This window comes from Ziziphus jujuba, chromosome 12 (assembly GCF_031755915.1).
Source record: "Ziziphus jujuba cultivar Dongzao chromosome 12, ASM3175591v1".
Classification (NCBI taxonomy): Eukaryota; Viridiplantae; Streptophyta; class Magnoliopsida; order Rosales; family Rhamnaceae; genus Ziziphus; species Ziziphus jujuba.
The window spans coordinates 24726054-24750728 of record NC_083390.1 but is presented as its reverse complement, the minus strand read 5'-3'; the positions used below and the strand labels follow the sequence as shown (position 1 = coordinate 24750728).

The following is a 24675-nucleotide window of genomic DNA, read 5'->3' as shown; positions in this document are numbered from 1 at the left end:
AGTTGCTTGTGAATTGGAAGGTGATTACTTCTCAAGTTGATTGGCTAATACCTGGAGCTTCTTAGTCTGCTGCTTTTCTTCTTTTTTCATCATCACTAAATGAGGGCGTTAGTATCATGCTCTACCTTTAACATATGTTGGCATAACTTGTAAAACTATTGTTGGTGTTTCGCTCCCGTAGTCATTTTGCTATGCTGGCTTCTGCTCCTTGGATAATTCAATCACAGTAAACTTAATGATTCAAGGGATTAAATCTGGCGGAATTGAAACTGCAATTGAGTTTTAAAACAATTCACTTAAGTGAACACTTTTAACCAAAAGCTTAGTAACAAAATCCAATACTACTTTGATCTTTGACCACTGGGAACCAAAAGGCTCAAAGCCATATTTACTTCGTTTAAAAGCAAGCACCAAACTATAGCTCCGGTCAAAATATTAAAGAAGCAAATTGATGGAGCAGTTAAAAAATCCAGCACTTGCATATTATGATAGTCGATACAAAATAAATTATCACAGAGCGTGCATTGAATCATTATAAAGGAACTGTAATCCTCCTTTGTTGGATTTTTTTTTCTGTTTTTGCTAAACCCTACTAATCTCTGTCTTTCTAAGGAAACAGAGACCTTTCTTCATCTATCATCTGGTACTAGAAACCTTATGGATAAACAAAAAATCACAATGTGTTTGTTTCTCCTAATCTAACTCAGGAATCAATGGCGAAGCCCTGAAGAGTCATTGTTCTGCACCAACATCACCCCACCGGACCTTGTACTTTGCCGCAAGATAATGGGCCCCTACAGGGCCCCGGCTCCCATATGGATAGTATTCGGGGATTATCTTCTTCTCTTCTAGCTCTTTTAACACTGGCGTGAACAGCGACCAAGCTGCATCAAGTTCATCACTTCTGATAAAGAGCCTCCTTTCACCTTCAATAGCATCCAACAGAAGCCTCTCATATGCATCTGGAATCTCCTTTGAGTATCTACAGAAAAATGAACATAATTTCTATAAAATGAAAACGATCATTCGTCTAAAAGAGGCAAAAAATAGTATATCACTGCAGCAACCAGTGTCTATCATATAAATAGATCCTCAGACATATTATAACTTTGTCAAATGAACAACCAACCTAACAGATTCCCAAAATATTCTGATCGTTATTTAAAACTTGTTTTACTCTCATCTGATTTTCTTACCATATTACCTACAGGATGGACTGGTGAAAACTGAAAAAATTTTCAAAAACTGCCTCAGGCCTTCTTTTATCCCACATGTAAGGGCAAATTTATATTTACCTAGCTGCATAATGAAGGTTAAGATTACTGCGGTCCAGTCTCATTCCAAGCCCAGGAACTTTGTTATTGATCTTCAAATAAATAGCTTCATCAGGCTGTACACGGATAACAAGCTCGTTTGTAGCCTGATCAAGATCCGTTCCAAAATTTTTGTTATATAAATTGCCAGGAACATGCCTAAACTGCACCCTTATCTCAGCACTGTAAGAAAGAAATAAATGAATATCAAGTCAATATAAGTTCCACTGAAACCAAGAAAAACAAAACTATATAATATCTTCCTTGCTCAAACAACCTCTTATTATGCAACGCTTTGCCAGCCTTCATCAAAAAAGGTACCCCATCCCATCTTGCATTATCAATAAAGAGGGCAGCTGCTGCAAATGTAGGAGTTAAGCTGCCCTTGGGTACAGTCTTGTCATCTGTATAAGCTGGGTAAGTGACACCTCCCTTTGTATGGCTTTTGTATTGTCCTACAACCATATTTTCAAGTTGCAATGGCCTCATTGATCGTAAAACTTTCACCTGGCACCAAGAATTTTTCTGTTTTCAGAAAACATAAACGATAGGGGAAGAGCAACATAACAATACAATTCCAAATCCTCAGTTTCATGGTTCGTAGAACCTTCTCATTTCTGATATCTTCTGCATCCAAGCTGACAGGGGTTTCCATTGCAAAGAGGGCTAGTATCTGAAGCAGGTGATTCTGCATGATGTCTCTTATTATCCCATAATTGTCAAAATACCTACATGTATCCAAGGAAGTAACTAAATCAAGAACTCTCATAAGATAATAAAAGGGGAAACCTATTTGGGATAGAAAAGTACCCTCCACGACCTTCAGTACCAAAATCTTCAGAGAATATTAATTGCACATTCCTTATATACTGCCTCGACCACAAGGGTTCAAAAATAAGGTTAGAGAAGCGGAGAACCGATAAATTCTCTACTAACTCCTTTCCCAGATAATGGTCTATCCTGCATATTTAATATTAAAAACAAAAAAAAAAAAAAAAAAAAAACAATTTGTCAGTTTATATATTCCATATTCATTGATAATAAAACCAAACCCAGTTTGATAAACTCCACCTGAATATTTGATCTTCTGCTAGGTACTGTTTGAGGGCTTTGGTCAAAGCAGCAGAGGATTCTGAGTCTCGACCAAAGGGCTTCTCGACAATAACTCTAGTCCAGCCATTACCTGAGGATGCAGACAAGCTTGCACACCTTACTGCATCTATGAATATGTTTGGAGGAATAGACAGATAGAACAGACGATTTGAAACCCTCCCAGCCTACATGCAGCATTCCATTGTCAGTGTAAATGGATGAAATTCATATTGAGGTCCATAACGAACCAGCATGTTATTGGACCCAAAAAAAGGGACAACAAGGAAAACAAAGTACAAACTTACCCAACAACAAAGAAAACAGAGTACGAGTATTGAAAAAACCGACAACAAAGAAAACAGAGTACACACTTACCCAACTACAAAGAAAACAGAGTACAATTATTGAAAATGAAGAACAGGCAACTTATGTGCGCCCATCAGACAACTGTGTGTTCCCATATATCATACTAAGTTATTTTCATTTCCCCTGACTGAAAAATTTGATATCACACCCTAGTTTTTTTCCATCTGATGACACTGATTGAGTCAGAATGCATATGCATCACAATAAGAATACGCTGAAGGCACATTTAAACAGTCCAGAATCCTAAAGTGCAAATTAAAATATCCTACAAGAAACTGCCTTTTGATAGTCTTCATGAAAGAAAATGCTATGGTATAAGGTTATAAGCCATGCATATTTAAAACTTCAATTTTTTTACAAACTATAAGCATCACTAAAGCATAATCCACAAGTATCACCACACCATCCTACACAAATTACCTCATGTTCCTTTAGTTTCTTGTCAAGCTCGGCAAAGTTTTCCTGTGTATCATACTGACCAGAATGGTAGAAACATCTTTTAAGAAATTGTTCCATCTTTTCACCACAATTTTCTCTGAAACTCCCCAAAAGAATTACATATTATATATCAATCAACTTTAACAATGCATATGCAACTGGGAAAAAATAAAAGCATATAAGGCTGAGTTCCACCTTTGATCAATTCTACAAGTAAGAGTCCTGCTAACCATGTTCCTAAGTTCTGCATCAGTCATCTTACTTCGAGCATAACCATACACAGTGAAGTGCTGCAACAACAATATATTGACTAGGTAAGGTACATACTGGTATTCAACAAGCTCCAATGAACTAGAAAGAAGCAAAAATTCAAAACACAGACCTTAGGGAGGAAACCCTCATAATAAAGCGCAAAAAGTGCAGGGAATATTTTCTTTTTTGCAAGGTCTCCAGAGGCTCCAACAACAGTAATACTAACAGTGGATTCATTTCCATACGCATCAATCCCAGCTGCTTCTTTTTGTTCTTCCAAAGAAGTAACAGAAACCAACCCATCCTTGAATTTCTTGAAAGGGGTTTCATTTTCAATGGGACTTACTGTTGTAGCCACTGCAGCGTCTAAACCAACTACACCCAATAGCCATAGAAATAAAATTACAAGCTGAACATACTAAAGAACCATTAAATTACAATTTGTCTCAGTTTCTAGCTCACAAATAACAAATCTCAACAAACCCAATCTTCATTTTTGGATTTCTATTATCTTCCTACATGTTGTACAAAGCAGAAATTTTTTATTTTTATTATTTTAAAAAACAAAAAGGACAAATTTACAGACCCAAATTTGCTTCTTTTCCATATAGAATAACCGAAATAACTAAAAGCAAATAAACCCAGAAAGAGTTAATAAATTTAAAGGATAGATATAGCCAACCGTCTTGCGTGCGGACTACATTGTCATGCGAAAGAGATTGAGATTGCAGAGAAACTTTAGCAGCAATAAAACGTCTAGAAGTCGAATATACAGCAATGCACTGAAATTGACCGTGCAAAGAAGGAGACGATGAAGAAGAAGAAGAAGAAGAAGAAGAAGAGGGTATGAAGGATGATGAATAAGAACGGCAACAGTGAGCCGCCGAAGAGAAAGCCGCCATTCTCGTGAGCTTAATTTGTGAGGGGCCTTTGGGATTTTGGTTGTTGGATTAGAAGGGTTAAAAGGGTCAGTGAAAAAACAAAGAAGGTTATTGAGCATTAAAGGGACTTAGGAAACATCGACGTTGGCTTAGGAGAAGGAAGAGAAAGAGAGTCAGAAGTCCCTTGAGATCTCCGAAAGGTTGCTGTCTCTGTTTTTTGTCCAGCCAACCATCCGATGAGGTGCAAGACAAGTGCACCTTTTCATTCTTTTTTCTCTTAATTAATTTTTTAGTATTTTTATTATTTTATTATTATTATTTTTTTTTTTGGTTTGGGCTTAGAATTTTATTGTTTAATTATTACGTGATTAGCTTAGCTTATAAAATGGTTAGGAATAAGATACCCATCTGCTTATTAGGTTAATTGTAAATTTTTCTAAGAGCACTTATGGGCTTTAATGCTTGTCCTACGAAGCCCAAATTGTTTTGGATATTAATGGGTTGACCATTTAGGCTCATCGTCCAGAACAAATATTGTGCATTCAAGCCCAATGAATTGGCCCAATAGGAAAAACATATGGGCCCATCAATCACTTTTTTTTTTTTTTTTTTTTTTTTACATTTTGGATCATTAACCAGTAAAAGGGAAAATAAACAACTCTATAAGGATTCACCCAACAAAAAAAAAAAAAAAAAAAAAAAAAAAAAAAAAAAACAAATCTGTAAAGTTTTGAGACAAGACAACTTAGAAAAGTCATGATTCTCTATAATTCAGTTGAGAAAAGTTGACAGACAATGCCTTTGAAATAACATTTCAAGCAAGAAAAAATAAACTAAAAAATAAGAAAAACAACAACACACCAAAAATAAATAAGAGCATCTAATCACAAATGTTATTTACTTAAGTTTTCCTTCTTCTTTTTTTTTTTTTTTTTGGTTGGAATATGATTTCGAAATCTTTTTCCTCAAAATTATTTTGTGGTTTGGAGTTCTATTTGATCTATTTTTAACTTATATGTTCAACTGAATTTAATATCCTAGTTTTCTTACCAAATTACGGCCACCAAGCGATATGTCCATTGATCAGGGCACAATTCCTATTCAATCACATCTAAAAAACTTTTGCTATAAATTAGCATATGGAGCATGGAAATCATGCATTTTCATTAAAAATTGTGTTAGGTACACTTCAATATAGCAAGATCCAATATGAGTCTCAACTTTTTAGTATGTACCTTCTTCCTTTTTTCCCTCTCTTCGGTGCTAAGGAAAGAATTTTCAACTCTTTGGGTTGGTCAAAACTCCAAGGCACCATGGTGGTGGGGTATCGCTGGCAATAAATAAATATTCCATAATAATTCTTGAATCCTAATGGAATAAATATATAGATACGGCTGTATACCTAGAAAAAGGTCTTATATGGGGTTTAAGTTTTCCTTGTTAAGGGAATTTGCTTTGTGCAACCTCGAGGAAAACGAGATTTATACCATTTGTTTTCACCATCTCAGAGCAACAACTAGAAAGCTCTAGTCTAAATATATATTATACAAACTATAAAGCAATCAAATTGGCATATTTTACTTAGAAAATCAATATACTTTTATGTGTGAAAGATTGTGATTTGAAAATTCACCCAAAAAAATGTCACACGACAAAAAAGTTTTGTTTTTTTATATATTAGGGACCAGTTATGTGGGGCTGCTTTACTTTTGTTTTGGATAAATTGCACTTCTATCCTCTAAATTTATAAAGTATTGTAATTTGGATCCTTAACTTTCAAAAGTAGTAATTTAGATTTTTAATTTTTTTTAACTTCTTGCAAATGGGTTCAATCATCAATTTGATCAAACAAATTAGTAATAATTTCATCCAAAAACTTAAAATAGAGTTGGTGGCAAAGAGTAATGGGTGTTGATCTACATGAACAAACCGTTATCAATTTGTTTAACCAAATTAGAAATTATATTAATTTGTAATAAATTTAAAAATTGAGAATCTAATTCATTAATTTTTAAAATTAATAGCTTAAATTACAAAACTCTTAAAATTGAGAATACCAAAATGTAATTAATCCATTTTTACTTAGTTGGTATAATATAGTCTTGAAGAAAAAACAAAAAAAAAAAACCAAACAAAATTTCCCCTTTTTTTCCTTGGTTTAGGAGATGTTATCTCAATGCATAATCATGACCAAATTTGTTAATTAATCCCCAGCATTAATGGGATTAATTTAAATAATTTTACTTTTCTCGTGAAGAAAATAATATATTTAGCTAAATAAGATAAAAACTCTGTGTTATATATATAATATATATGTTCTAAGTTTGAACGGCCTTATAATTAATTAAAAATTTAGAAGCACATATAAACAAGTCGGCGGGCTAACAGAATCTTGCCCCAGCCTTCATTTTTATTGTCGACACCAAATTAATTAATTATTTATATGAAAATTAAGGTTTGTCTTATTAAAATATTAATTTGTTCCATACAAAATATATCTGTGAGCGAACTTGTTCGTTTGAAAGCCGTCTCTCTCTGCATGCTTTAGTAATTAAATTAGTGATTGACCACAAATATTTTCACATTAAATTTGAAAATACTTATACTATGAATACATTATTGAGTTATAAGATATCTAGCTAATATTCGAAAGTGCAAATAAATTTCTATGTACCTCTGAAAGAGATAATACTAATTCTTTGTAGCTTAATTAGCAATAACTATATAATTTATCTTCATTTTTTTGGCATTTATCTAATTGACCTCTAATTATAACTCATTTTTTCACCGTATACCAATTCTTCAAGCCGCCTTTGTTTGTTAACCCTTGCAATAAACTCTTCAACTCTTTTGTTTAGCTCCTCAGCTGGCAATCCAGACTCTTCATCTTCATCTTCACCATCTCTTTCATCTTCTTCAGCAATATTGGTAATGTCCACATCTTCTTGATCTCTACAGTCTTCGAATTCATCATCAACCTCATCGTCTTTCGATTTAACTTCTTGGTCTTCATCAGCACTCTTAATAATGTTTAATTCATCCTTCAAATTCATCTCTTCCTTATAAGCTTCCAATTTACTCTCTTCCTTCTTCTCTTGGAGTCTTGATTCTTGTTGTCTTTTAAGACTTTGGCTCCTTTCTACGTACTCGGAGTAAATATCAGCGACCGGTGATGATGAGTCCGAGGCATCGAGGAGTTTTGACTCCCCAACAAGGAAGACAATAATGATATTGACAACCACAAATAAGCAATTGGGATTGAAGAAAGATGACCAAATATTAGGGAGAGACAGAGAAATAAATAAGCATTTCATGTAAGAAGATAGGGAAGCAAACCAAAAAGGGAAACAGCAAAGAAAACTACATGTTAGTGCAAACAAAGAATGAGGCAAAAGATTGTAGACAAATTGACCCTTCCTGTAAGATTTCATGGCTTGAAGCTTTTCTGCTTTTATTGGATCCATATATGGGACAGAAAAATTATAGAAGGACATGAGATTAATCAGTAAAAAGAGCTTCTAATTAATTAAGTTTGGGAGAAATTTCGGAGGCAAAGAGAGGGAGAGAATTGTGGAGAGCTAGTGAGGATATATTCACGCACATCCCTGACTGAACATAAAGCAGTGAAAACAATGACTTATATAGTGGTGAGAAAAGGAGGTTAGAGAGATATTTTTGGTGGAAGGCATGCATATATAGCTTTATATTAAATTATTGTGAGGCATTTATGGAGAAGGTTTTGCTTTTTAAAAGGCATGCATGCCAGGTTGAGAATGTGTTTAATTTTAGGTGCTTTTGTTTTTCTGCCGCCAGTTTCATAATTTCCACTTTTCCTGTTGATGGTTTTGATTTTTCCTCTTCTTAGTTCTAGCAAAAAATATAGTTTACGTCATCATACTCAAAAGGTACTATAGCAAAACGCTAAACGGACTTATATAAAATAAACAAGAAATTAACTAAACAAATATACAGTAGCATTAATTGTTTGATGAAATATATTTCACAAGAACAAGGTACTAATACATAATAATTAAGAAAGAAAAAGGAAAAAAAAATTTGTTTATAATTATATGATATTTTAATGTTTCTGGTCGTAAAGGACATATATGAAATTAGTGAAAGATTTAGCGTTGGGATCCATAATCGAATTCAAGTTATACGTTCAAAGATACCACGTATGCAAGTAATGCCATGCATCTGGTCTTGACTTAAAATGAATATTATTAGAGTATCAGCCATCCAAATTGAAGTTCAAAAAAAACATATTCTGAAACCCTAAAATAAAAATAAATAAGTAAATAACTAAAAAGAATTAAGTAAAATATTGCTCTCTCGCGTCATGCTTGGCATTGTCCTAAAGTTATATATAGTAATATCACCTGCTGATTTTTCATGAACATTCATATGCTTTTACCATTTTTATAAGTTTCCCTGTATTTGTGCTCAATTGCGAAAAGTTACCACTAGAAAGCTTTTCCCTGCTTTTCTTAAGGTCACGTATAAAGCTAGAGTCCCCATGAAAGAGATTAATTTAATACCATGCTTTAGTAAATATCATTAGGTAGTAATAACTATATAATGATTAATATATATTATATTTTTTTTCTCTGTTCAATTTGATCATGTGATATATATCATATTGTGTCTGTATGCATGCATACATTTCATTTTTTTCAAAAGTTTAAATTAATAGAATTATATTTTTATTTATTTATTTATTTCTTTAATATTCCTTTTTATAGGTGAATTCGTTTCTTTTGAACTTTTTAAATTTTTATATATGTTTTTAGTTTTTTGGAAGAAATTGTTGTTTTAAATTAAGAACTTATTGGATTTTTAACTCTAATACAAAATTAAATTAACACTTCTTTTAAAAACTGATATAAAAGGTGGGCTTTTATTTTTTTATACTTTTTTTTCTTTAACAAATACCATGCTTTAGTAAATATCATCAGGTAGTAGTTATATAATGACTAATATATATCATATTGTTTTTCTCTGTTCAATTTGATTACGTAATATGTAAGTCTGCATGTATGTTTGTGTATGTATGCTGTATACATGTGTATGCATGCATGCATATCAGTATATGTGTGTATGAATGTATGTATAAAAAGCAAAAGCAATTTGTTAAGAAATATCTACTCCGGGGAGAAAAGACAGATTGTGTATGGCGCTTTCCTAGCATGAATAACATTATAATAACATGTTCAGTGTCTTGATTTTTTTTTTTCATTATAATTTTAATTCAGAAACATAGGAAGAAATACTTTCATGTAGATTTAATATTTGCATGAATTGTTAATGCAAATAATATAAGTTTGAGATTAGTGGCAAAAGAGAGACAGGGTAAGTTTCTTAAAGCATGCACCAATATCTAATTAAGATCTAAAGGGAAGGGGGAAAAAAACAAAGTTAGTGAAAAAGCTTTTGAGGTCACTTTAGTTAGATTCAATAGTGGGGATGTAAAGTTAAAGCAAAGCAAAAGAGTGAGGTGATCAATCAATGCAAATGCAATTGTGAATTTGGTATATTGTATACTTTTGGTGTTAAAACCTCTGACTTATGATGTTTATCTTTTTACATAATTATATGTAGTTATATGTAGTTCTGGTACCATGGGGTCGACCGCACCATAACCTCCCCTCCCCCCAAATGCCATATTTGATTGTTGACCCTTCAAAAGCCATACTGATGAAATTGGAATTGGGTTTCTTTCACTACATATGCATATATGTAGTATTGTAGCCTCTTTTTGAATTTTATGAATACCAAGTTCAAAGAATTAGCATATGCTTTTTTGAAAATGAATATTTTATGAGATTCCCATTCCTCCAAAGGAATCTTCACATATGTAGACATTAATTACCAGAGGAAAAGAGAGGAACATCTTCATCCATGAATTAATTAATAAGAAGAGGGGCAAGTGAAGCTTCATAGGAGGCTTTATAAAGGAGAGACAAACAAAGTATTGTTTTCCTACCAATTATTAATTATATCGATAAAATTTTACAAACATATAATATTTTCAGGTATAATAGTTTATTAGAAACACGATATTATACAACTAAAACATTTATTAGAGTTTCAGGATGTTATCATCTTTTTAGTACCTGCAATTTATATTGTAAAGAAAAAACTCGACCAAAAAAAAAAAAAGATTTTAATTTGTGTCAAACCATCATATTTTAATCGGAAAAACATTGAAAATGTAATTTTCTTTTAACCTTCAATTTTTATTATTTTAATTTATAAAATAATCTTCTGCAAAATTTATTATCTAGAACTGAAATTTGAAATGATTTATTTTCTTCTCTTCTCTAAACATCAAAATTTAGAATTAATTTTTATATTATTCTATACTCAAATATAATATTGACAAGAAAAAAATTATTTAGTGATCTGGCATAACAAATACGTTAATATATAAATATATATATGCATTAAAAAGAAATTTAAAAAATAGAAACTAATGTATAAATTATTGTTTCAATAAATTCTGCATCTGATAAAATTGTACTTTTTATGATCTCCATATTGAAACTTATTCAGTTTAATAAAATAAATTGAGCTTGATTTTTTAATTTGAATCAATTTTAGAGCAAATAGAAACTGCAATTCAATCTTTCTAAGAATGCATATGTTGTTTGCAATTTATTAAATAATTTTTCCAATCATATCCCAAGTACTTGTCCAATCCAACCCTACATGCCAAATAAAGCCTCAAAGAGCACGTCTTTTTATCATCATCTCCCTCAGTTGCTTTAGGCCCAATCTCCCAGCCAGACACCCCCATTACAAGAAACTCCAAGACCTCATCATATAATCAGAGACAGAGGGAAACAAATGGCCAAAAAATAAATAAATAAAAAGAAGGAATATTAAAAATAAAAAATAAAAATAAGAAAAATTAAAAGAAACTTAGACGAGTGCAGAGTAAAAAAAAATTATATTGGTTTTTTGACAACATAAATATATACCCCATCCCTATTTACCAAACAAATAGGGATTTTTTTTTTTTTTCCCCTTCCTTGTTCTTTAAGTGTCTGAAATGTAGCAGTCATGTATCCTTGTTCTATCGATATTTGGTATGGTTCACATTTTTTTTTTTTTTTTTTGGGGTCAATTTGAACTGGATTGCATACCAAACAACGATGAAAAACAAAATTGTTAAATATGACAGTTAGTTCTTCATTGTCTCTCTATACACAAAAAATTGCAAATATTGCCCCGAGAGTGCCATGGCAACATAATTTTTATCCAAGGAAATTTGACCCTCCCAAAACCTGAAACAAGAATTTTTAAAATAATATTGCCGGTTACTGGAAATCAAATCCAACTAAATTATACTTTTTTATTTTATTTTATTTATTTATTTTTTACTAAGCATAGTTCTAATCGAAAGCAAATTCAGCCATAGAAAAGTTAGTGTTAGGCAGAATTCTATTAATTATAGAAGACAGAATTTTGGATAATGAGTACTACTACAGCATGAAGATGTTTACCAAGTAAATTACCACCTAGGCAAAAATAATATAATATAGTATAATTTTATTGGTTGGGAAATTAATATAATATTAAATAGCAATAAGTTTAAAAGGATAAATGAAATTTAATACGAATTAATAAAATAATACCATGTTGTTTGCTATATTACTTGGTAAATAAGAATGGTAAACAGTTTCCCAGTTATCTGCAAGCAAAGTTGGATTGGCCCTGTTTATCATTGAAGCTAAAAATGGAGAAGGAATTAAAAGGAATTGCCTCTTCATCATCCAGGATTAACAAATAAAATAATAATAATAAAAGATTTAAAAAAAAAAAAATCTCGTTTGTCTCTGTAGACACAAACTAACTGCCCCAGTACCATGGCCCCTAATTTTCTTTTGGATGAAATTTCAACAAGAATAGGCACAAAGGGGTTCATAGTTGTCGACCTAACCACCAATATTACCAAAACCTGAAACAAGAAATTTTTCAAACATTAGGCAGAGTAGTTCTAGTTAAAAATTAAAACAATGAGGAAAGTTAGAATTCTGATAGACGTATATAACTTTTAAGCCCTGTAAATAAACGAATATAACTAGGTGGTTTTCTTCTTTTTTCTTTCTTCTTTCTTCTCTTTTTAATCAGTATCTCAGAGAGATTAAGGAGTAGTAGTTCATTATATCTATTTAATTGTTTTCCATATCTTTGGCATGCAATAATATTGTAGTTCACCTTTTTTTTTTTCTTTTCTTTTTTTTTTCTTTTTTTCTTTTTTATTGTATCACAAAACAATTAAAGAAAACAATATTAAATATAATGACTAGTACTCTGTCTCTCTAGACACTAAAACTGCCACTAAATGCCCTGAGAACCATGGAAAACCTTTTTGCCGGCGGAAATTTTAACAAGAATGGGAAACAAAGGGATTCATATAGTGATGGACTTAACCATCCTAGACAAGAATTCTTGAAACAATAATATAACGCTTATTGCATTAACTATTAATGAGAATTCAAATCCAACAATAAAGAAACAAACAAGAAAATTAACTCACTAAATTGCAAACAAAAACCTGCCTATATAACCAGAGAACGAAGACACTGGTGCGTAATGGAAGAAAATCTAGGCTGCAAATTAGAGTTCTACTGTAGCAACAAAAGTTGCTTTAGGCCCATTCTCACAGCTAGACACCGCCATTACAAGAAACTCCAAGCCCACATCATACAATCAAAAACAAAGGAAAACAAAAAACAAAATAGATTAAAAATAATAATAATAATAAACTAAAATTAAAAGGGAAAATTAAAAATAAAATAAAAAGAACTTTGACATTCTAAAGTGCAGAGTATGAAAGAATAATTAATTTATTTTGGTTTTTCGAACATTAGTATACGCCCCGTCATTATTTACCAAAGAAAAGACATTTTCTTTCTTCTTTTGTAGTGTCTTAGAGAGATGATGGAAGAAGTAGATCTGTTATATGTCCTTGTTTCCATCAATATTTTTGGGTCAATTTTGAAGTAGATTGCATACCCAAACAGCGAAGGAAAACAACATTAAATATAACAGCTAGTTCCTCCATTATATCTCTATACACAAAAAACCGCAGTAGTGTCCCGAGAGTGCCAGGGCAACCTAATTTCTCTCACAGGAAATTTGACCCTCCCAAAATCTGAAACAAGAATTTTTAAAACAATATTGACGCAAGCCTAGCTGAATATATATATAGGGGGGTTAGCTTAGGTTCCAATTAAAAACAAACCTAGCTGAATATATAGATGAGTTAGCTTGGGGTCCAAGTAAAACAAACCTCAGCAGAGTTCTAATTAAAAGCAAATCCCAATTAGAGGAGGAGAGTTATATTAGGCAGAGTTCTGTTACTTGTTAAAGAGACAATTTTGGGGGTAACGAGTACTGCTACAGCATCAAGATGTGGCAAAAATAATGTAATAGCATAGTTTTATTGGTTGGCAAATTAATAGAAATATTAGAGATATACTAAATAAATTTATTAAAACTATACTAAGTGCCAAGTGTTAATATTTTATTAGTTAACATATTAATATAATCAAATTATGGATAAGTGAACTTGAAGGATAAATATAATTAGATATAAACCAATCAAATATTAACAGCACTTGATACAATCTTGATAAAATTTATTTCATATAACTAGCCTTATTAGTAATAAGTTAACTTTTAAAATGATAAATGAAACCCAATATGAATCAATAAAATAATACCACATCATTTGCTATGTTGCATAATAAATAGGATTTGTAAACATCTTAGTATGTTTGGGTAGTTTATAGAAAGAATTAGAGTGGAGATTGTGAACCAATTGGGTGATGCTTTGGCTTCGCACTGCTTTTATATCAATTTCATGTTAAATTGGCCTTTATTCTTAGAAAATATGAATCCTTTGTTTTCGTATGAATGGAAAAGTAGGAATAAATAAGGAAGTGAATATTCGATTCTTATTATTAAGATGAAATTATAGCATAGCCCCTTCTATTTTCATTCAATTTGTTCGGTTTCCCTAAATTTTTTTTACTACATTCTTTGGGTTAGAATTCAAATTATTATTATTATTTTTTTTTTTAACAAGTGAAATTTGAAATTTGATTTTCCAGAGTGACAATTACAACTTGTTATAAAATAAAATAAAAATTAAAAGAAAACACATTTGATAAAAATTGAAAAATATATCGAGAATGAATCATTTTGGTTCATCTTTTAAACAATGTATTCAAAAAAAGTTTTGAAATTTTTTTTTATTTAGGCATGTTTTATTTATATGAGCAAAATTTTAATATAGATTGGTAAATTTCATCAAAATCTAATTAAGCGTTTTAAAAAGGGGCAAAAATTGACACACGGAGGAGAAAAATTGATGGAAAAAAAAATAAAAAGTTTACAAGGGCAATTTGAAACTTTGATGAAAGTTCAAGGGCGTAGTTTGTAATTTTCCTTATTATTAAATTAGATTTTAGCTTTCAAATTGAGTATCTAAAAATTCCTTTATTAGAACATATATATATATAGAGAGAGAGAAAGAGATATATAGATATTGCCATATCTACATTTTCCCATTATCCACAAAGCAAAGCCGAATTGTCCTTGCTTATCATTGAACCTAAAAATGAAAGACAGGAATTAAAAGGAAGTTGCCTCTATCATTGACTCATAAAACCAGCATAAGATACAACAGAATAGCACCATTTCACTTGGATGAAATAGCACCTAGAAAATACAAGCACCCTCCAAAAAAAAACTCTGAAAAACATCGAAAAAAGCTGACGAAACTAATACCAACACTGTAAGTTCCTCAAGCGCAAGCACAAAACCTGCTCAGTTAGAGTAAAATAGGACCAATTCTAACTATTGCTAACAAAAAAATGAATGTTTACGCAATGAAATTCTTCCTTGTGACACGGAAAGAATGAGGTGAACTAGATTGCATACCAAACGTTGAGGAAAACATTAAATATAACAGATCTACTTCTTATACCCTAACTCTCTAGACACAAAACTGCACGATAGATACCCTTAGAGAACCATGGCAACCTTCTCCGAGGAAACAAATGAAGAAGGATGTGTGTTAGGACCCGTCCAAAATTCCTCACCGGAACCCTAGACAAGCCCTGATCCCAGGGAAATACCACCGAACCTTCCAACGGAAAATCCGGCAGCATCTCCCCTAAGGGTAGGACTAACCAAAAATTTCTTGTACTGAAAACACACTTCTATATTCATCCCCTTATTTCTCCCACATTACTACAATGTAATTCCACAAATTTCAGCACTTCAAAATAAATAACAGTAACTCAGTGCATAATTAATACATTTATGTCCGAGACAGTATACAGAGCTTCATGAAATAATAATAAGTATAGAAATTACACAACAAGGATGAAAGAAATATTACAATAAAATAAATGGAGACGAGGAGGACTTCTTAATTTACGGCAGCGATGAAGATCAAGTTCGCTCCGGATGAATACCGACAAAACCTGGTACCTAGAGGAACGAAATTTAAAAATATGAGATGCTAATCATCTCAGTGAGTGACCCTATCTACTATACAATTATAATATCACAATAATTAAGTAGATAAATAATAATTAATTGGAAATAATATTTTCTCTCAAAACCCTTACAATTCTCTCGGTTGGAAAAGTTCTTCTTTTAAAACATTTTCACAAAACCCTTTATTCATAATCCCCAAAAACCAAAGAATCAATTTATTCAACTAAATATCAAATAAAATATAATAAATCAAGCATTCCAAATTTATAATTGAAAAGAAATTAATTTATTGAATAATTAAGTAAAGGGAAAGTTAAATCAATTTAAAATCCCCATTCAATTAAATAATAAAAACAGCATTAATCATATTCTTAATTCCAACGCAATTTCAAAATATTTATTTTAAAATTCCAGTTCTGAAAATCACTTGATGCACCCACTATATACCAGTGGCGCCAACAGTATCCAGCGTCCCAAGGTAGCGCCACACAGGAGGTTATAGAGAGAAACCGGCATACGGTCGCGTGGCGTCCCACTGTGCTGCTGCAAACAGGTGTCCCGGCCATGGAAGGGCGGCCTACCCTCATCCGATGGCAAACACAGGACAACCCCATAAAATCACCTGCGCGCTACTCACACCCACCCGCGCGCTAATCACATCCGTGTGCACACTAACCATATAACATATAAACAGAACACCAGTACGTGTATGGTGCATCTAAAAAGCATAAATCAATACATCTCAAAATTTCAAATTTTCCATAAATATACCGGGTTTATCCCATCCAATTAAACCCGTAATTTTTCCACAATTCTTTTATAATCATCGTCATAAATTCATCGTATAAATTCCATAATTTTCAAATCCACCAGCTCTCAATTCCACCAATTTAAATATTCAAATTTTCCAACGGCATAAATATTTCTGAAATATAATAAATTAAATCACATAATGTTCCATGGGCATAATTATAAAAATTGAAACCACCAACTTAGACAAATATTTTCTTTGAATATTTAAAAATCAAATCATGCCCAAAAACAATATTAAAACCACAAGAATTTCATATATAATTGAATTCCACAATCCTCAATACCATAAAATAATTTCCACATTGCATAAATTTATATAATGCATATTTTCTTTAATCAAAATAAATCCACCAATAATTTCCACAATAAATCAATTAATATCAAAATCACAATGCCTGTATATATCAAATTTCCATAAAAATCCAAATTTCCATAATTTGTCAAAAATCAAAATATGATTTAATTTACTCAAATATGGGTATCAAAATTTCCACATATAAATCCACTAAATATTTGACACATAGAATATAAATTTCAAATGTTCAATTCACACAAAATATTCACAAATTTAATTCCCGAAATTAATTTGAAGGTGGATCACTCACCTCAAGCACGCAATTAAACCACGATCCACCATAGGATCGATTCCACAATTCACACGTGCTCCTAAATTAACAATTTTACACAGTCAAATAAAATAATATTTTATTCGGGTAATTAATACCCGGTACCCGGGGGGTCTAACACAAACTTTAACCAAAATTGACAAATTATATGTTTATGGAAAGCTTGTGAGATGAGGATCACATTACCGACCTCCATTGGGCTCAATTCAAACGGCGGTGGCCGGAATTTGGCCAGAAAGATTCGGCCGAGATTCAATTCCTCATATCTCGCAAACCACTTTGAATTTTGGAAATTGGAGGCCATATTTGGGATCAGAAGACCCAAACTAGAGGGAAAGGGGTGGCAATTTGGACTGGGTTGGCCGGAATACGGCAGAATCGCCGAAAAATTTAAACTCGCCGCCGCTAATTCACCGGCCTGATCTGGGCATGTCGCCGGCCTGCCGGCCGCCAAATTTGGCTAGTGAGCTCGCCGGCGCGTGGTCTTGGACGGTGGCCAGCGCGTGTGGCTTGCTGTCGTCCGCACGGTGATCAATCGGCCAGAGATGAGGGAGGAGGAAAGTGGAGCCGTCGGGGGAGAAAAGAAGAAGGAGAAGAATAAGAAAAAAAAAAAGGAAATTCCCCCCGTGCCCCCCCTTTTTTCCCACGTGGGGAGAAGAAAAGAAAAAGAAAAAATTAAATTAAATTAAATAAAATAATTAAATAATATTAAAAAATAATATTATTATATAAAATAACAATAATAAAATAATTTGGTATTAAGCATGGTTAACATGTGGCATCTCACCATAGTGACACATGGTCACATTTATTAAGTCATACGTGGCACAATATTACACGTTTAAAAAAATAATTTTAAAATAATACAGTGTTTGAAAAACCTTACAGGTCCATAACTTTCAAACCACATGTCCAAATTAAGTGTGCCACTAGTCTATGAACTCGTATCGACTAGTACTTCACAACCATGCATGAGTCAAAGCTCAACTTTGCATGAATAAAAAGTCAACTCGGGCACCACTTGGACAGTTTGGACCCCAACTTGTTTTGCTCGTAACTTTCAAACCGTAGCTCCGTCTTCGACGTGCTACTAGTCTACGAACTCGTGCCAATGTGTACTTCGTAACGGTACCTCAGTCAACCTAGAATTCCATCCAAGTCAAAAAGTCAACTTTTGACCCCTTGGTCAACGGTCAAAGTCAACGATCAATGGTCACCCTTGGTCAAATTTGAGAAAATTCCGGTGTACTTCGGGACTGGATGTTACAATGTGCAATAAGTGTTCATAATGATCAGCTCCAGCACCACACCAACCTGAAAGAGAATAGTTTAAAATGTCAGTTGAAGATTAGTAAAGAAATTAAGTGATGGCCACTATGTAACCTGGACGACCAATAAATAGTCATTCAAAAACAGAGAAATCAGCAAGAAAAGGAACTAGTTTACACATTAAAGAAATTAATGTACGCAGGACAGGTTCGGATCGGACAGGACAGGTTCGGATCGGACGGGATAGAATAGTGCAGTCCTGTGTTTGGTATAGTTTCGGACTGAATGATGGACTAGCTGTTCCATGTTTGGTGCAGGATTAGACTGGATTGGACTATTTTAAAATTTTTTAATTTTTTTTAAAGAAAAATTATAAAATTCTATTTATAATTACAATAAAAAATAATGTACTTAATTAATATTGGAAATTGATGTAAAGTTTATTTACATATTTCATTTACCCTTTTTATTACATCCACAAACTATATTAATTTGTAATTTTAAAATTAAATGAAAATTAAATTATAACATAATATTTTATAAATAAAAATTAATGAGAAATAAAGTTAAGTAATGAAATTTTGTAATTGTAATTTTGTTTTTACATTGTAATTAAATTGTAATTTTTTTTACACCCACAAATTACGTTAATATATGGTTTTCAAAATAAATTAAAATGATATTATAATATGTTAAATCATATGTACAAATAAATAAAGTTAACATCATATTTAATTAAAAACTTGTTGATAAGTACGATTTCACATACTTGTCTCCATACAAATGTATATATTTGATTTTACACCAATAATCTACTTATATGCCAAATAAGTAAATACACCCATTGATAGTAATGCAAACAAGCAGCATAAACTTGTTGATATAATTATCCTTAAATCCTTACACCTGTTGATGACATTCAGGCCAAGAATTATATATTCCTGGTTGTCTACCTTCAAACACAACATAAACTCTTCTCCTGGCCATTTAATGTTCCTGCATATTATACTAAATTATAACATAATATAATAAGATAATAATAAAATTAGACAAAATAACAATTAACTAAATCAATCAGGTGCATATTAATACACTAAAATATAACACATGCTTCATATAAGTGTCTTTACATACATAATTAAATACTAACATCCATTACCATACCACATGTCCATAAACAACCATACAACATATGTCCATAAAGTTCACATCTAAGTGTTCATAGTTATTATCCCCTCATACATAGTCTTAAATATATGATACACAACAACACTTAGTAATTTAAAAATTTTCTAGCAAATTCAATCTTGCCCGTATCCATTCTAATAATCTTAAAAACATCAACGTTCGATGGATCCAATCTCATTGTCTTAGAGATTTCGAGATTGTCATCAACATAGAAGCCTAACCTGTCTAGCTCCATAGCTAAGTATTATGGATAATTGGCTTCAGATTTATCTAACTTTGCACCCAATTTATCAAACAATTTCTCTGCTACATTGCCAAACCCGCTCACAATGTCATCATCCTTCAATCCAGATTTTCTCTTACCTCTTGATTTGGGTCGGGTAGACAGTTCACTATGGATTTCATTCACAGACATTGGAGAACACACATCATTAAATTGTTCATTTCCATTCTCCAAATTCAAATCATTGCCATATCAATTAGAGTTTGTGCTCCATGTCCCGTTGCCCGATCCTTTCCAAAAATACTAGCAAGCCTCTCATATAGTGGAAACGGTTTACTTCTCCATGCCTTTGCACTTGGGTTACTCTAAAATAAAAAAATAAACTTTTAATTGTAAACAATAGAAAAACATAACTTCATATATCAAGTGAAAAAATTCAATGAAAACTCATGTCCAAAGTTTCAAAACCTACACATATTGTCAGGACCCGTCCAGAATTCCTCCCCGGAACCCTAGACAAGCCCTGATCCCAAGGAAATACCATCGAACCTTCCAACGGAAAATCCGACAGCACCTCCCCTAAGGGTAGGACTTACCACAAATTTCCTGCACTGAAAACACACTTCTATACACATCCCCTTAGTCCTCCCACAAAACTACAAGTTGATTCCACAAATTTACGGCACTTCAAAGAATAACAGCAAATCAGTGCATACATAACAACTAAATGTCCAATACAGTATACAGAGCATTATACAGATAAATGTGGAATTAATAAAATGATAGATAAGAAAGCAATACAAGATGAAGAGGAAAAAGGGAAGAAATACTTCTTGGACTTTCGGCAACGAACTAAGACGTTGGGCTCGCCCCGGACAATTAACGTCTCCCAACCTGAACCTAGGGGAACGAAATTTAAAAACGTGAGATGCTAATTATCTCAGTGAGTGACCCTATCTACTGAACACCTTTAATATTAATAATATAGCAATGAAAGGAATTTAATTAATATCAACAATTAAATAAATAAATAATAATAACAATTGGAGTAATATTTTCTCTCAAAACCCTCACTATTCACTCCGTTGGAAATGTTCCCCTTTTAAAACATTTACACAAAACCCGATATTCGTACTCCCGAAAACCAAGGGATCAATTAATTTAATAAACAATAAATAAATACCCCAAATATAAATAAAATGTAATAAATTATAACAAATCATTTTTGAACACTTTGGGGTTTGAATTTTCTATCCAAAAAATTTGTACTTGACGCACCACACCATATACCAGTGATGCCATCCGATACCCAGCATCCCGAGCACCGACTGGCGGGAGATTAAAGAGAGAAACTTGCAAACGGCACTTCGGTGTCCCGACAGTACCGCTGCTGAAACTGTCATCCCGGCCAAGGAGGGGGGCGGCTGATGCGCAATATATAAGACTTGCCTGCCCTCGATCCAATGGTAACTCACGGGAGACATAATACTTGCGCGCTAACCACATATACACCGGAACACCAATACTGTATGAGTGCGTCTAAAATAATTATTAAATTAATTATAACCGTACTGATTTTCCAAAAATTACCGTGGAAAATATACCAATTTCAAATTTACTATCCCACATATTTTCCTTTTAACAAACCTGGTATGAAATCATCGATAACGAATAAACAAATAATTTTTCTTGTAACACGAGGTCCAACAAATAATATTACACGGGCATAATTATAAAATTAAACCACCAATTTAAACAAATATTTTCACAAAATATTTAAACCAATTATGCCCAAAAATAATATTAAAATCCGAACACAATTAATTAATGAAAATACTTGCTCATGTATAATAAATACAATTAAATCACAATAAAATAATAATCGAGAAATTCTTAGTAACCCAAAATTTTGTTTAGCATCAATGGGTATAAATATATATAAAATAATACATTTTTCCCAATTATAATAAATTCCACTACATGAGCACAAATTTCAGATATCAATTTAACACCACATAAATATAATTAATTACCCCAAAATATTTTTTTTTTAAAGGTGGGTCACTCACCTGGAGCACGCAATTAATCTAAGATCATCCATGGGATCAATTCCATGACTCACCCGTGCTCCTAGAACACAATTCACACACAGTCAAATAAATTAATATTTTATTCGGGTAAATAATACCTGGTATCCGGGGGGTCTAACACAAACGTTAACCAAAATTGACAAATTATATGTCTATAGAAAGCTTGTGAGATGAGGATCACATTACTGACCTCCATTGGGCTCAATTTGACCGGCAGTGGCCGGAATTTGGCCGAAAAGATTCGGTCGAGTTTAAACTTGAGGGATCTCTCAAACGGTGGGGATTTTGGGCAATCTAATCCCGAAAATGGATTCAGAGGGGTCGAAAATGGTGGAATAGAGGTATGGGTTGAGCTGGGTTGGTCGGAAAACACAAGAAAAGAGGAGAGAGAAAATTTCTGGCCAGCGGCTTCTCCGGCCATATCTGGGCTCGTCCGGCGGCCGGTGACTGTGAAATTTTTCCGCCAAGCTCGTCTCCTCCCTTCGCTCATCTCTGGCCGGCGCGTGTAGCAAGGTGGTGGCCGAAAACGAAGAAACGGCGATGGCCCGAGAGGAAGAAGGAAAGGAAAGGAAGAAGAAGGAGGAGGAAGAAGAAGAGAGCTTCAGGTGTTTTCCCACGTGGGGGAAAAGAAAAAAAGAAAAAAGAAAAGAAAAAGAAATAAAAAGAAATAAAAAGAAATAAATTAAAAATAATTAAACAATATTAAAAAAATAATATTATTATATAAAATAACAATAAAATAATATGATATTAAACACGGTTGACATGTGGCATCTCAACATGGTGACACATGGTCACATTTATTAAGTCACACGTGGCACATTGTTACACGCTTAAAAATAATATTAAAATAATATAGTATTTGAAAAACTCTACAGGTCCATAACTTTCAAACCACATGTCCAAATCGGACGTGCCACCAGTCTACGGACTCGTATCGATGAGTACTTCACAACCATGCATGAGTCAAAGCTCAATTTTGCATGAATAAAAAGTCAACTCGGGCACCCTTGGACAGTTTGTACCTCAACTTGTTTTGCTCATATCTTTCAAACCGTAGCTCCGTTTTCAACGTGCTACTAGTCTACGAACTTGTGCCAATGTGTAATTCGTAACGGTATCTCAGTCAACCTAGAATTCCAACCAGAACAAAAAGTCAATTTTTGACCCCTTGGTCAACGGTCAACCTCGGTCAAAGTTGGAAAACTTCGGTTGTACTTTGGGACGGGGTGTTACACATATGCTTCCAAACTTCGTCACTATCAACTTCCACACATTTAAGAGAGTCATTCCATCCGAAGCCACTTTTGTTTAGCATATCATATATTATACCATATTGTTTCTTCCACTTTTTCAGCTTTAACTCAATGTGTGGATTTGCTCGCAAGCCCGAATTAGGACATATCTCAGCCAATTGCCTCTCAGTCATAGTAATTGTGCCAGGCTTGAATGATTCGGTGTCACACCGCTGTCCACTAGCTACAACCTCATCTAAAATAAGCAGCAAAGCATCTTCCTCCACTTTACTCCATGTATGTCTAGATTCAATCCCTCGGATATCATGACTGCTACCTCCAACTTCCATTTCTATTAAAATACAAATTTTTATGATTTCAACAGTACAATAACAGCAAGAAAATAAGAAAAAATCATTCACATATGACAACAATGACATATAATATAAATTGGTTTTCATACAAATGATCCAAGATGTTTAACAAACAGTATAAAATAAAACAATTACAAGAGCATTAAAACACTCAACCACTAATGTCCATGACATCTCCTCTCATCAAACATTTTCTTAGCTAAATCATCTCTCCAGTTAGTCCATTGGTCCGAGGAAGAAATCGATCCTATAATGTCATCGTCGGTACGAACGGCAACATCTTCACTCCTATCAAACTCAACTTCCCCAGGATCAATTATTATTTCTCTTCTAATAAGATTATGTTTAAGGCAACATGGGGTAATGATCTTGATTTGTGTTGCAATAGGATAGAAAGATGGACTTCTTAAAATTGCCCACCGTTTTTTAAGAACCCCAAAGCATCTTTCTATGACATTCCTAGCAGATGCATACTTCATGTTGAAATACTCTTCGTGATTTATGGGTGCACAACCATCTCTCCACTCAGAAATGTGATATCTTGTTCCTCTATATGGTGCAAGAAATCCTTCACCATTAGTATAACCAGCATCTACTAAGTAATAACAACCTAAAAAGTAAAAACATATCTCCTATTAGTATATGCAATGTTGGTTACTACAATTTAAATTTTGAGAATTAGCCTTACCGGTTGGTACTCTTAACCCATTTGGCCTACTTAATGCATCACGGAGTACTCTTAAATCTAAAGTGGAATCTTCCCAACCAGGTAATACAAATATAAATTCCATATTTGGATTACATACACCTAAAACATTTGTGGCTATCTCACCCTTTCTTGTACGATATCTTGGCTTATCGATTTCTGGTACATTCACCTTAATGTAAATTCCATCTAAAGCTCCCAAACAATTCTACGCCATTAACAAAGTTACTAACATCAGATGATGTTCCAACTAATTGAACTATAATATTAATAACGAAGCTATTCCACAAAC

At 32.8% G+C, this 24675-nt stretch overlaps 1 protein-coding gene across 1 annotated transcript; it reads right to left on the bottom strand.

The window, feature by feature from the left end:
- Positions 1-454: 454 nt before the first annotated feature.
- LOC107429733 (glucose-6-phosphate 1-dehydrogenase, chloroplastic) lies at positions 455-4603 on the bottom strand. The gene is made up of 10 exons (XM_016040479.4): positions 4144-4603; positions 3592-3836; positions 3405-3499; positions 3192-3306; positions 2385-2590; positions 2124-2273; positions 1921-2041; positions 1591-1820; positions 1296-1496; positions 455-982 (listed from the first exon to the last, which is right to left on the bottom strand). Exons 1-10 carry the CDS (start codon positions 4361-4363, stop codon positions 733-735), a joined length of 1833 nt encoding a protein of 610 aa, XP_015895965.2. The 5' UTR covers positions 4364-4603; the 3' UTR covers positions 455-732.
- Between the last annotated feature and the right edge of the window lie 20072 nt (positions 4604-24675).

Excerpts from the sequence above, each read along its gene's own strand:
- LOC107429733 (XM_016040479.4), bottom strand. The coding sequence starts at position 4,363 with ATGGCGGCTTTCTCTTCGGCGGCTCACTGTTGCCGTTCTTATTCATCA. Across the intron at positions 3,837-4,143 it reads TGTAGTCCGCACGCAAGACG|TTGGTTTAGACGCTGCAGTG; the intron begins GTTGGCTATATC and ends TATTGGGTGTAG. Across the intron at positions 3,307-3,404 it reads ACTTGTAGAATTGATCAAAG|AGAAAATTGTGGTGAAAAGA; the intron begins GTGGAACTCAGC and ends GGGGAGTTTCAG.